The sequence below is a fragment of the Asterias rubens genome, chromosome 12 (genome assembly GCF_902459465.1).
Source record: "Asterias rubens chromosome 12, eAstRub1.3, whole genome shotgun sequence".
Taxonomy (NCBI): Eukaryota; Metazoa; Echinodermata; class Asteroidea; order Forcipulatida; family Asteriidae; genus Asterias; species Asterias rubens.
The window spans coordinates 1,034,840-1,049,741 of record NC_047073.1 but is presented as its reverse complement, the minus strand read 5'-3'; the positions used below and the strand labels follow the sequence as shown (position 1 = coordinate 1,049,741).

General features: G+C 37.5%; 1 protein-coding gene across 1 annotated transcript; it reads right to left on the bottom strand.

Annotated features, from left to right (window-relative positions):
- Nucleotides 1-40: 40 nt before the first annotated feature.
- Nucleotides 41-7,053, bottom strand: LOC117297671. The gene is made up of 9 exons (XM_033780819.1): nt 7,035-7,053; nt 6,697-6,750; nt 6,005-6,326; nt 4,935-5,050; nt 3,996-4,203; nt 3,483-3,585; nt 1,309-1,546; nt 880-919; nt 41-69 (listed from the first exon to the last, which is right to left on the bottom strand). Exons 5-9 carry the CDS (start codon nt 4,114-4,116, stop codon nt 41-43), a joined length of 531 nt encoding a protein of 176 aa, XP_033636710.1. The 5' UTR covers nt 4,117-4,203; nt 4,935-5,050; nt 6,005-6,326; nt 6,697-6,750; nt 7,035-7,053.
- Nucleotides 7,054-14,902: the final 7,849 nt, after the last annotated feature.

Sequence of the window (14,902 nt, the reverse complement as noted above, 5' to 3'; positions counted from 1 at the left end):
ACACTGAAGAAAATAGCTAATCAGGATATTAAGTTAAGTTTTAGTCAAAAGCTGGCCGCTCAGTTGATTCTGAGTTTTGCAATCAAGACCAAAAATGATATGATAATTGTACCACAATATTGGACAATAATGAAACTCATTTTACCTTATGAAAGAGGAACAGACAAAGACAAATTGATTAGGTAACACCTCCATATATTACTTTCTTCCCTCAAAAATGCTACTTTGTTCCCCAAAATAATTTCAGTACACCAAAATATTCTTTTTTTCACTCAGAAATTTATTTTGAGTAATGAAAGAACATTTCGAGAGTAGCAAATAAAATACAACTTCGTTGGAACGAAATAAATTATTTCATTACCCCCCAATTAATATTTTGAGAGACTAAAATAATATTTTGAGAGAAAAAATAGTTTTTGAAGGGAAAAGAAAAGTATTGAGATAATGAAATTCTTTATAGGGAGGGAAACAAAATTTTGAGGGAAAAAATAGTATTTTGATGGACTGAAATAATTTTTGGAGGTAATGAAATGATAATTCAGGGAATTGAATTGGTTGAGCGAAAAAAAATACTTTCAGGTTTTGTTTACTTTTTAGACATTATTTTCACCTGTCCCTTTTGGTGCACCAGATACCACATAGGACTCCTATAATAAGTTTGGTAGAGTAACAGAAGTACCACCAATCACAAGACAAGGATCTTGGTATACATTATATAATATTTAATAGGATGCATTATGCAATTTGTCAAATTTATTCTCATTTGACATAAAAAGATGGACAATTTTTCCCATCATCCCTTAATTTGAAGCCTCTGTGTTGAATAAAAGCAAAATTTTCACAAAATGATCAAAGTGGAGTTACTGAACAGTAAATTACCTTGAATTCTGAGCGCCTCACTCCAATTAATTGCATATTCCTACAAAAATATGAGGAGAGAAACATCCAACACATTTGTTTTTGCTCGTATCAAACTATATATATTTAACCATGTTATAATTCTTAATACATTCTGAAGTACTTATTTTACTAATAACAATAGCAAGAAGCTGAATGACCCAATTCACGGGACATTTCATCACAAAATTACTGTTTTTTCCCAATGTTGTAGTAAATGTACCTGTGTGTTCTAAGTGTATAGTGCGTATTATACCGTCATTTTCATATGCAATGACTTGCCTAATCACTTTAATTGGAATTCAGTTTCTTATTGCCAAGCTTGTCGGAGAGTAGACACATGTGTTTGTGCAAGGGGGTCAATTTCCCATTGTGTATAAAAAGACACCACAGATAAAATACAAGGCTTACCGATTGAGAAATCCTACTGACTGATCCCAGATAGATGTCATATTGAGTGTTGCTTTCCAGGGGTTTGTTTCCCTCTGTTTCTCCGTCACCCACAGTGAATGTTGCAGGGAGATCCTTCTTAGGTAATTCTGCTGCTACATAATCAAGAGTAGGTTCAGTGGATCGTTGGTACCTCGATCCCCTGGTGTCCCTTCTAGTGACTGTCCTATTAACTCGCCATACACCAACTTGCATGCCTCTACACAACACACAAACATGTCCAAGAGTTTAATTTCAGTTATTATTGGCTCAGTAACTAATGTTACAGTTTTTCTTGAGCAAGTTAAACAAAATTCAATACCACACAGAGCTGTTTAAATAACTGCAATGAACAGGGCTAGGTGAATGTTGGCACACAGTGTTCAATCATGGAGGAAGGAAGAGAAGGAGTTCGAACGACCCGCAAAACTGCAGAGTAACAAAAGAATACCCTGACAATGGCCGTCTTACCAGTGGAAACAGATAGGAGACCTCCTGCTGGACGGCCGATTAGTGAGCGCGATTAGATCTCTTTGTACTAAGGTGTGGTACCGCCACTCTGCACCGTTGCCTTCGTGTTAAGTTGAATCATTGAAAACAAGAATTGTGAATACACACGTTTTCATTTACCATTTGTGGTGTTTACATGGAAATATCATAGCATATTTTTACATTTTTTGCGACTTTCCTGTCACTAGCGGTGGTAAAAAAAATTGGGTATTAGCACACGAGGGTGTTTGGTATTCAATTGTGTTTTTCGATTTGGTGGGCGAAAGTGTACAAACATTTTATCAGGTCTCAAAAAAGTTGTTTTTTCTTTATTATATCCATACGACATACGACACCATAGTTGAGTGAAGAACCAAGTGCGCATGCGCAAACTTACAGACGCCAGGTCTCCCATTGTTTGTATAAGGTATGTGGGTGATTACGAGGTGTCGTTAAACGACCGCAGTACCACGGGTTCAGCTTTTGAAATGACATGAAACTTGACATACTTGTCATACAGAAACACAAAAACAATGAGATTTAATTTTTAGGTAATTTCTTCTGATTTTTTAAGACATTCCATCGAATCGATCAATGATTGGGACTTTTTGACTGGCGCAAAATTCCTCTTTTTTTTTATTGTAAATCTACATTGACATCATGCTGAAATTTTCACTCTTGAAAATAAAAATAAATGACAATTTACAATGTTTAGCGCAAGACCTGTATATTTGTCTCCTACTTTCCTAAGGACTTTATCTATTTGGAGAATGAGTGCATCACAAAACTGAATTTGACTTTAGAGCCCCTCTTTAAGTCGCAAAGAGTGATGTCACAATAAAAATCACAATAGTTATATTGAAAACTAGCTTAAGATGAATATTAAAGGAACACGTTGCCTTAGATCGGTCGAGATGGTCTTTGAAAATCGTTCTGTAACCGTTTGTTGTAAAATGTATATGGTTAGAAAGCTATTGTAAAAGTAGAATACAATGATCTACACAAATATGCCTCGAAATTGCGTGGTTTTCTTTTTACCCTGTCGACTAACACGGTCGGCCATTTATGGGAGTCAAAATTTTGACTCCCATAAATAGCCGACCGTGATAGTTCGCGACGTAAAAGGAAAACCGTGCAATTTCGAGTGATTCTTGTGTAGATCATTATATTCTACTTTTACAACATCTTTCTAACCATATGCATTTCATAACAAACGGTTTCAAACGCTTTTAATAGACCAACTCGACCGATCCAAGGCAACGTGTTCCTTTAAGTGCTTTGTGACATCAGGCCCAGAGTTCTAGATTCCAAGGAGCTTTTGAAAATAGAATCTACAGCACTAAAGCAGTAGAATAAGTCAAACAGCGGGATGTCTTTATATCTGAAGAAAAATAACAGCCTTTTCCCTGAGCAGGCATAACAAATCTGAATTCAGATAAAGATCTGAAATGTTTCATCCCTAATAACACAATGATTGAAATAAATATCAGGCCTAGAAACTCATCTTTGAAAGGACAGGGTGATTTTCATTTTTGGCAAAGGCTATTGGAGCATCTAAAGTTTATGGGAAACATTTGAAGGGGGACCAAGGCCAAGAGCAGTGAGCAAATGGCCTCACAGTATCCCCAGGCTTGGAATATTACAGGCCAAAAATAATTTCAACTTACGTAATGTACTCTGACGAGGATGGAAGATTCAAAGCGATAGTGACTGTGGAAGAAGTCAAATCTGAGACATCATCTTGGGAAAGCTTGGTCGGAGCAGGAAGATCTGTAAAGTCAAAGACATAAAATTTACCAAAGGAAGATTCTATATCTAAAGAATCATAAGAGGGCATCTCAAAAGTCAAAAGAGGTTCTGGCAGTCCAGGCTGATGTGTCTACAAGAACGTTCTTTTCAAACAGAGTGTGCCTGACTTTTGAGACATTCCAAAACAAGAAGATGCCACTTTTAGGCTACGAAGTAACAAATAAAAAAAGGCAGGTCTCCATTTGTATATTTTGAAATTTTAATATTAATGACTTTGATAAATCAAGCAATTGCCCTTATTAGTTAATATCACTAACGCCGACAAAACAAAACTAAGAAAAGAAACTTGTTTTAAATTTACTAATGAAGAATGTAAGACTCCATAAATTCATTTTTAAAAAATGTAATAATTGAATGATGTCCAACAATACCTGTCTCAACTGCAGTAAATGCCTCTAGTGTTGCTTTCTCTCCAACACCAGCACTGTTGAAACCTTTCAGTCGGAAATCATATTTTGTGGATGGTTCTAAACCACTGATGTTGCGGTGCATATCTGATGGTTCTATATCAAACGATTCAAATGAGCTGTTTGGACTGAAGCTGGTGTCATAAGGTTTGTCCAGCACCCTGTATGAGAGCTGTTCATTGTTTGCAAAATGGGAAATAAAAAGACACCGATAAATGTTACAATCATGTACACCTAACACCTCGCTACAAGAAACTTTAAATAAGGGAATCAATGTATGGTGAACAGGTTTTCAACTAGTGGTTTAATCCCAATGAGGCCTGGTTCTTAATAATTTTGCCAAGACGACGTCGAGGTAAATTATCAAGAACCAGGCCTCGGCGGGTTTAAACCACTAGTTGAAAACCGATTCAACACACTTTGATTCCCATTCATAAATACTTTTTCGGTCAAAAAACATCAACACTTATGGTCTAAAAAGTAAAATAAATGCAAAAATTATCATTTTTCAATGATTTCTTTCAAAACAACACCCCTCCAGCTATGAAATGGTAAGGCCCAGTCAAGGCCTTCGGGTAAACAACCCCTTATAAAGGAATGCTGTGCGTGTCGCACGTATCGCGTGATGTGGCACAACTGTCTCGGCCGTTGCTCTCGACCGATAGGAATGAAGAAACTGTCTTATAAGCACAGGGGGAAAATCGCGTGTCACCCCCATACTACAACACTTTTTACTGGTCATAAACAAAGGTTTATACACACCCACGTGACACGCTCTCCATCAATAGGAATAGCGAAACTGTCTAAGGTATTTATGAATGAAGTTTCAAATACTGAAACTTTGAGTAAATGGATTGCCATTAATAATTTATTTTGATTTAAACGATCTGCTTAAAGACTCACTCTGTATTTAGTTATCACACCATTTCTTTGACCGCATGGTATTTCACTCCAGCTCAATGCCACACTATGCTTCGCTGTTGAAGTAGTCTTGAAACCTGTTGGAGATCCAGTTGGCTCTAAAATAATAACACAAACAGCAAGTTTACTTTTACCTCCTCATGCGTAATAGTTGGGACCTGTCACAATGATAATTAGAAAGTATAAGAATCAAGCAATTGTAATAAAAGGTTTATAAACCTGAACATTTCTTCATCATCTTCTCTACGCTGATGATATTGTCAAACCTATAGTACATGTCAAAGTGCTAGTCACTTCGAAGGGTCCAATGGTTGGTTTCCTTACCCAAGATGTTGCTATCTCGACTCCAAAGCTGTCTGACTTTGCCTGTAATTTTACCTTAAAGCCATTGGACCCTTTCGGTAAACAGTGTTGTCCAAGGCCCACACTTTGTGTACCACAACTTCTATATCAAATAACAAACCTGTGAAAATTTAGGCTCAATCGGTCATCGGAGTCGGGAGAAAACAACGGAAAAACCCACTCTTGTTTCCGCGCGTTTCGCCGTGTCATGACATGTGTTTCAAATAAATCCGTAATTCTCGTTAACGAGAATTTATATTGTTTTGCTGTTTTCTCAAAAAGTAAAGCATTTCATGGAATAATATTTCAAGAGAAGTCTTTCACCATTGCCTTCTGTAAACCCTGTAAGTTATTTGTAAATCTGTGAACTTTTTTTTTTTTTCTGAACCGAAAGGGTCCAATGGCTTTAAATCCTCATTTCATCATTAAAAGGAATTTCGTACTAAATCCAGACAGTTCTTTACAAAGCACTTCTAAGCCAATTTAAAAGGTTTAATATTTTGTTAAATAAATTCTCAATGAACCCCTCATAGATGTCAGTATCCTCAGAAAAAAAGGATCAACAGAGAAATAAACCAAAAGAGCATGAATTCTTCATATGAAAACAAACAACAGGTATTATCTTCACCAGACAGACACAAAGAGGTCTGAAATCAGGTAAGTATCTGAAAGTTCCCACCCCTAAAGATACTCTCCTACCAGGAACTTACCCTTCTCAGGTGTTGTGTGCTCTATATAATCAATCTCCTGAAATTCCCCAAGTCCTGCCTCATTCCTGGCAAGAACACGAACCTTGTAGATTGAATTTGCCTCTAAAGATGAATCAGTATGTGGTACAGGAGACTGTCTCTCTGTTGTGTTGTGTAGAGTTTCAAACTCCCCAGCCTCCTCTTGGCAAAGAACTCTCTTAACCAGTTGATACTGTATCGCATAGTCAATAACAGGACACTTGTTTTGAGGAGCTTTTCGTCCATGTAATGGTTCTGCTGGGGTCTTGCTCAGAGCTGACTTGATAGATCACCGATACAGGAACTGAAATGAGGTACACAAGATAGGTTGCAAAAGGTTCCATCTATCAAATGTGTAATAGACAAAACTTTACAAGAACTCCAAGTTTCAGTGACATATTGCAGCAACTTCATCAAAGTTTTTCAAATAAGTCCCCAGATGTAATTTTCTTACATTTCTAACATGTAAATCTCCAGAAATTTCAGAAACACAAACTTTATTTTCTTTGTTTCTTACCTTTTTGATGAAAGGCCATTCATTTATGCTTTATTGTGACCATGCAAACATTTTAGCTCGATGACCAATGAACTGTTTCTAACAGAGTAAATTTGTCTTTACAAGATTGTTGGAACACACAATGATGAAATTGCTTTATTTGAAATATCAATCTTACCAGAACACATTGTGCAGTTTGGTTGAAGTCCAATTTGGCCATACGGACAAGAGTCTGCAAATAAAATTGGTAAAACAAAGAATAAATATATTTTGAATCATTTAATTATGCCAGTGTGATGTACAACAGAACTAATACAAACAAGGTGACGAAACCTTTAAAACATGTGCCAGCATTCCAGCTGTTTTTGGTCAATCTGTTTGCCACAGAAACTTTGTGTGAATGTGCAAATTATGATATTCTGAGGAATAATTGTCTGAATTGTATTTTATGGCAAGGTCACTGGGACTGGATGAAAAATGATAATTTCTAAGCATTAATGAAGTGCAAGTACTTACTTTGGCAATCTTCACCTCTGAAGTCAGGTTGACACATGACACCAGCTGGACATGTACCATTACCTTTGTGACAATCTACATCATTTAAACAATGACATTTGTGGTCACAATTCACTCCAAACAGTCCAGCCGGACATTCTACAAAAAAAAAATTGAAAGAATTATTGTTAATTCAAGTTTAGCCGAGACAAAAACGTGCGTAAAAACTTTCTGATTCAATCAACACCACAGCAGTAGAATACAAGCTTAATTGACTATAAAGATGACAGTGTTAACTTCCTGTAAAACACACATAAAATGATTGAAACCTCCTGGATATGTGCGTTAAACTACAGAACGATTTCAACTTGAATAGAACATTTGACAACCAGAACTTTCGCATTAGGTGTAGGTCTAACCATACTAGATCTTATTTGCAACGTGTATGATTTGTAATTCGAAAATTAATGGTCGTGAATGTAGGTCTTTCTTTTTTTCCTTTTTTTACCAACATCTATTTTATGAAAAAATAGTTTAAAGGATTTTTAGTTTATTTAGGATTCAAGGCTATATCAGATGTCGAATTACAGAGTGCACAAATTAATATGAAAGCTTTGTAAAATTGAGACCTGTAAAGCATTAAATAACTTATGAGGTATATAGTCTGCGTGTTTACAGATAAATTGTTAAAAGGTTACTAGTAGAGGTGTGTTTACTCTGAGCACGGTTTTCCTTACCCTGGCAGTTTTCTCCAGTGAAGCCAGTTGCACAACCTCCACCAACGTTCTGACATTTACCAGTCGCCTTGTTACATGTCAAGCCTTCTTGGCAGTGACATTTCAACTTGCAGCCAGCACCAAAGTAACCAGCAGGACAATCTGATAAAACATGTGTCATCATTCTTTACTTGGAACTTTTTTAACTGTCGTCTTCAGAAGTATTTTCACTCGTATTGTTTCACTTGATGAATAAATTATGTCAACAAACAAAAATATTTTGTTCTACGGTGAATAAATCATGTTTATAAGAAAGATATCTCATTTTTGCAATCCTTTTTTTTTTGGGGGGGGGGGTTGAACAAAGAATTGACTAGAGTGGGATTCGAACCAACGACCTCCGAATTAACGTACCGGAGGTCGTTGGTTCGATTCCCACTCTAGTCAATTCTTTGTTCAACCCCAAAAATCATTTACAAATTTACCCAGTCAGTTTCCCTTGTGGTTTATATTGATCTTCTTTTTTTTTTTTTTTTTTAAACCCGTACTCGTCTCGTAAATCTTACTTAAATCAGAAACTTGATTCGTACTCGATGATAAAAGTACTCGTATTTGAGTACTCGGCCTTGCCCTGAAAAGTATTTATATCTTCAACACTGTTAAATTTGCATTTAATCTACCACTCTTGTATTTTGGGGCCTTAAATTAAACGACAAAATCAACAAACATACCATCTAGGCAATTTTTGCCTGTGAAGCTAGCTGCGCATGTACATCCAAAGGGATCTTTAGGACAGAGTAGATTGCCACGGCAAGCTACAGCAGAATTACCACTACAACGGATGCCACAGTCTTGACCAAAGCAGTTATTGTCATGCACTGTGAAAAGATAAAAACAAAGAAACACATTTTCTTAAACCAACGATGACACATCATAAAATAGAAAGGACCAAAGGTAGTATATAGGTGCAATAAACCCACTTTTAATTGATGAATGTCAACTCTTTTACCAAAGCTACATATACTATACCTTTACTTTTTAATTATTTCACACTAACTCTGGTTCTACATCTACACCGATGTTAGCATGTATACTCAGAACTTTCCTGAGTTCTGTGAAAACAAATCACAGGTATATTACTCGGGTGGGGTGGGATTCGACCCCACTGTTGCAATCCTAAAGCAGTGTATTACAAACTAGACCACCGAGATTTCCCGGTAGCTAGAGGCAGTTCGAATCCTATATTTTAGCAGCGGGTACTGCAAGGATTTAAGATAATCTAAGTTGAAAATTATTTTCCCAGAGTTTTATTTTCTTCTATTGTTCACTTTTATAGTAAAAACCTTAACAGCACATCCATTAATCACAAAATTACCATACTAAAGTTGGGAGAACCTTTTCGCCGATGCCTTGGTCCATCACACATAAACAAAAGGCCAATCAGCGCTCATATGTTTTACCAGATTGTTTGTAACAAAATAATAATCCACTTACAAGTTTGACATGAGTTGCCACTGAATCCTGGTGGGCAGATACAGTCACCAGTCACGTCATCACACTGACCGCCATTATAACATAATGGACAGTAACTATCACAAGTTGGTCCAAACTTATTGGGAGAGCATTCTGCGATAAAGAATCCCCAAACATTAATAAGCTGTGATTAGCAATGAGTTTTGAGGACACAGTGAATCTGAAAGATGGGTATGTGGTTTTATATCCCCTATGCATGTCATTATATTACTATTGATGTTATTCAAGAATAAGAAAAGAAACTTGTGTCGAAACTTACGTCTTACAAGGAGTTTCATGAGTGCATGGTTCTGTACATGATGTCTACCATCTCGGAAACATTCATAGATACCAGCATCATGGAGTTGGACATTAATAATACTGATGCTTGATTGGCCATTCCATGCAGTGACATCATCACCATCGTGTCTCCATCGAAGATTAGCCGGTAATCCGCTAAGCTGTGTCATTTTCAATGTTACATCCTCTCCAGAACTCGTAGTCAAGGTGGGTGAGGCTGGAGATACATCACCTACAATCAATAATAAGCTCAGTTGATAGACCGTTATATAACTGTGTCATTGTCAATGTTACATCCTCTCCAGCACTCGTAGTCAAGGTGGGTGAAGTTGGAGATACATCACCTACAATCAATAATAAGCTCAGTTGATGGACCGTTATATAACTGTGTCATTGTCAATGTTACATCCTCTCCAGCACTCGTAGTCAAGGTGGATGAGGCTGGAGATACATCACCTACAATCAATAATAAGCTCAGTTGATAGACCGTTATATAACTGTGTCATTGTCAATGTTACATCCTCTCCAGCACTCGTAGTCAAGGTGGATGAGGCTGGAGATACATCACCTACAATCAATAATAAGCTCAGTTGATAGACCGTTATATAACTGTGTCATTGTCAATGTTACATCCTCTCCAGCACTCGTAGTCAAGGTGGATGAGGCTGGAGATACATCACCTACAATCAATAATAAGCTCAGTTGATAGACCGTTATATAACTGTGTCATTGTCAATGTTACATCCTCTCCAGCACTCGTAGTCAAGGTGGATGAGGCTGGAGATACATCACCTACAATCAATAATAAGCTCAGTTGATAGACCGTTTTATATAACACCCAAGCAGATCCTTGCCATTTGATTGGAGGATTGTCCGTCACGTGATAGCAAATAAAAGTACCATTGCACGCTGAGTCACTCACCGTGCTTTTTCGTTCCATCCGAAAAGTACCATGGCACGCAGCGTGCAATGGTACTTTTCGGATGGAACGAAAAAGCTGAGTAAAAACATCACTGCGTGCGCCCGTCTTTGGTAACGCAGCAGTGTTACTGCAAGGCATATTAGTAAAACTACTAGCATTCGGCTTCTACAATTAAAAATTGTAGGCCTACGCTTTGTTTGTTTTGAAAGTTGTATCTTTCAATCAAAATGACAAAGATTTACTTGGATGTTATATAAAACAAATAATGAATGTTTTTCATTCGTGCAATGGTGCGAATATGTTCATTCGTTGAAAGCTGGAATGTTCCATTCAACTCGGCTCCGCCTCGTTGAATAGAACATTCCATCTTTCAACTCATGAACATATTCGCACCATTGCACTCATAAACATTCATTATGTGTATAATATAACTGTGTCATTGTCAATGTTACATCCTCTCCAGCACTCGTAGTCAAGATGGTTGAGGCTGGAGATACATCACATACAATCAATAATAAGCTCAGTTGATAGACTGTTATATAACTGTGTCATTGTCAATGTTACATCCTCTACAGCACTTGTAGTCAAGATGGTTGAGGCTGGAGATACATCACCTACAATCAATAATAAGCTCAGTTGATAGACCGTTATATAACTGTGTCATTGTCAATGTTACATCCTCTCCAGCACTCGTAGTCAAGGTGGATGAGGCTGGAGATACATCACCTACAATCAATAATAAGCTCAGTTGAAAGACCGTTATATAACTGTGTCATTGTCAATGTTACATCCTCTCCAGCACTCGTAGTCAAGGTGGATGAGGCTGGAGATACATCACCTACAATCAATAATAAGCTCAGTTGATAGACCGTTATATAACTGTGTCATTGTCAATGTTACATCCTCTCCAGCACTCGTAGTCAAGGTGGATGAGGCTGGAGATACATCACCTACAATCAATAATAAGCTCAGTTGATAGACCGTTATATAACTGTGTCATTGTCAATGTTACATCCTCTCCAGCACTCGTAGTCAAGGTGGATGAGGCTGGAGATACATCACCTACAATCAATAATAAGCTCAGTTGATAGACCGTTATATAACTGTGTCATTGTCAATGTTACATCCTCTCCAGCACTCGTAGTCAAGGTGGATGAGGCTGGAGATACATCACCTACAATCAATAATAAGCTCAGTTGATAGACCGTTATATAACTGTGTCATTGTCAATGTTACATCCTCTCCAGCACTCGTAGTCAAGGTGGATGAGGCTGGAGATACATCACCTACAATCAACAATAAGCTTAGTTGATGGACCGTTATATAACTGTGTCATTGTCAATGTTACATCCTCTCCAGCACTCGTAGTCAAGGTGGATGAGGCTGGAGATACATCACCTACAATCAATAATAAGCTCAGTTGATAGACCATTATATAACTGTGTCATTGTCAATGTTACATCCTCTCCAGCACTCGTAGTCAAAGTGGATGAGGCTGGAGATACATCACCTACAATCAATAAGCTCAGTTGATAGACCATTATATAACTGTGTTTTTTATACCAAATTAACTGCCTAATTTATATCTGAAGTCAAGATTTATTTTCAATTGCAGCTTGAATGTTTCCACCATAAACTATCAAATAATGTGAAACCAGAATAATCTACAGTAGTTTTCATGAACTGTCTTTTATTCTAGTCATGATTGCCGTCATTGTTGAAGGGGAGCATTGCCTTCAGGTTATGCGCTTTGGGCTTTAACAGGTGTTTGTTATTAAATGAAAATAGTCGGAAAGAGGTTTTAAAGGTAAAGTAAAACTTTATGGAGTCAAAAATTAGTTAATATACGAAATGTCACTCCATGTTACTTCACAAAGTCTTAAAGGAAAACTAGAAACTGTAAACGTTTTTTTTTTTGTGAATCATGATAACCTGCCTTTAAAACTTCTTTCCAAAGTTCCAACTTGATTCATTTCCTAAGGAATGTCTTTTAAGGCCCAAAGCATCAAAATCTTAAGGCAGTTTCCCCTAAATCATTTCCAACAATTAAGTTTACAGTATTAGTCACTCACCGTTCTGTGGTAGAAGAATTGTAGCGATGTTGACTCTGGGTGAACTGAATTCACAGTTATAAGCACCAAATCTATTTATTCCAGAGGCATCAGGGAAGTAATAACGAGTAAAAGCAGCTGCAGGAGTGTTTTGATAAGAGTGATCTGGTAGGTCACTGCCACTACCCGTATCCAATACTCGACTAAATGAGACTGTTGCCCCTTGGTAGGCACCACTCTTATAGCCACCAATAAAATGAACACCAGTTTGAATAAGAGGTCTTACATTGTAGCAGGTAAAGTCAGGAACATCACCTATGAAAAACAAAACATCAAATTATGTGCAAAATAACCCCAAGTTAAAACAGTTTTCATACAAAAACATCACTTCATGTGGCCCTGCCAGATATAAAGATGTGAGTTTGAGGGGTCTTGCTATTGTTCCTTCTAGCTTGAAGTCTTTTATTATTTAGTGAGAAATTACCGACCGACCGACCGACCGACCGACCGACCGACCGACCGACCGACCGACCGACCGACCGACCGACCGACCGACCGACCGACCGACCGACCGACCGACCGACCGACCGACCGACCGACCGACCGACCGACCGACCGACCGACCGACCGACCGACCGACCGACCGACCGACCGACCGACCGACCGACCGACCGACCGACCGACCGACCGACCGACAAACAAACAATTAGACAGACAGACAAACAAACAAACAAACAAACATTACAACATTACAAACATTACAAAACAAGCAACAGAACAAACACTACAGAATTTAAACAACAACAGAGGGAAAGTTTGGAAAATATATGTTCATAAAAAGTCTTACCTTGTGAAGAATGTGGTAGAACTACAAGGACCAGCAGAAGGCCAATTAAAGCCCATCCAGACACAGCCGGACAGTCTTTCATCCCGCGTCCATTCATCGTAGTTTGTAGTGACACCTTTAAGTTATTTGGAGACGACCTTTAATGTATAGTGGAAAACTGCAGTACTTTCTGTGGAAGAAATAAACCAAATTAAAAACTTCCAAAGCAGACATCAAAAGTGCATTGGCAGTGACTAAAGCAACCCGTCATTTGTTTAACCTTCTTATCACCCAAAGGAAACACCAGTTCATTGTTTTGTGCACCAAGTTTGAGATTTTCCTGATTTTGTTGTTTGTGTAGGGGTGTGCTAGAATTATAAATTATTTAGCCAATCATTAAAAACGACTCCAGGAACTAGAAATAATGGTCTCCCAATATCACTATAGATATCCTAACTTATTATATTTTTATCGTTGGCAGGGATTCGATTATTAAATCTTTCGATGACAGTTTTTAAATCATCAATTGTATAAACTTGACAGCCCCTGTTCAACTTATTCCTTGTGTAAATGTCCAAAGATTCAAATTAAAGTCAACAAAATAAAATAATACAAATAAAAACATGAACCAATCAACACATTAAAATATACATGAAATTACATTAATATACGAAACGGTTTGAAAAGGTTTCCATTAAAAACCTGCACGACCGTTGGTAAAAAATTATACTCCGGACGATGAGTTTTTGCACAAATTAATCTCATCCTTCCTCCAGATCATGAGAAGGGTTCCTTCAGCATTTAGGTGAATGTTTATTTGGTTTTCCTTCATATGGAAATCTTCCTGGTTCATAAAAATAATATACTCTGTCAGGGATTTCACAAAGAGTTAAGATTATAGTCTTATCTTGAGTAAGGACGAGTGTGTAGCTTGAATTTTTTAATATCTCTCTTAAGTTCTTTGTGAAATCGAACACCTAGCTGCCCAGTCAATTCCATGAAACGCTAGGATTAATCTCGAGTTAGGACGAGTAACCCGTCCTAGCTTAGGATGGGTCCAATCCGTCCTAACATCTTTACGGAACTCAACTCATCCTAAGTCCTAAGATTAATCCTAAGTTAGGACGAGTAACCGTCCTAACCTAGAATGGGTTCAATGCGTCCTAACATCTTCGGATACGGAACTTAACTCATCCTATAGGTCCAAAGATTAATCCAAAGTTTGGAAGAACTTGCGTGAGCAAAATACGTTGGGGGTAAGCCCATCTATTATTCAACCCTATCGCAAAATAAATTTAAAGGTCGTGGTGAATGACAGAATAATGTACATGGTAGGCATTATATACAGGCCATATCACATAAAGGTGAATGAGTAAAACTACTTGCAATGCCCTTCATTGACCTATTGACCATGACACATATATTATTGTGACAGGTATAAAACATGCCCACCCTTTTTACCAGGATTCTCCCATCCCCCCCAACAATTATTTTTTTTTTTTAAACATCAAAAATAAGGGGGCATGTTTTATACCTGTCACATAAGCAATATTGTGGAGTGC

What these genes read in the sequence shown, in the direction of transcription:
- LOC117297671 (XM_033780819.1), bottom strand. Translation starts at nt 4,116, where the DNA reads ATGCACCGCAACATCAGTGGTTTAGAACCATCCACAAAATATGATTTC. An exon ending in TCAGTAGGATTTCTCAATCG is followed by an intron (nt 920 to 1,308) that starts GTAAGCCTTGTA and finishes ATATTTTTGTAG; the next exon opens with GAATATGCAATTAATTGGAG. An exon ending in TGAGGCGCTCAGAATTCAAG is followed by an intron (nt 70 to 879) that starts GTAATTTACTGT and finishes TGCAAAACTCAG; the next exon opens with AATCAACTGAGCGGCCAGCT.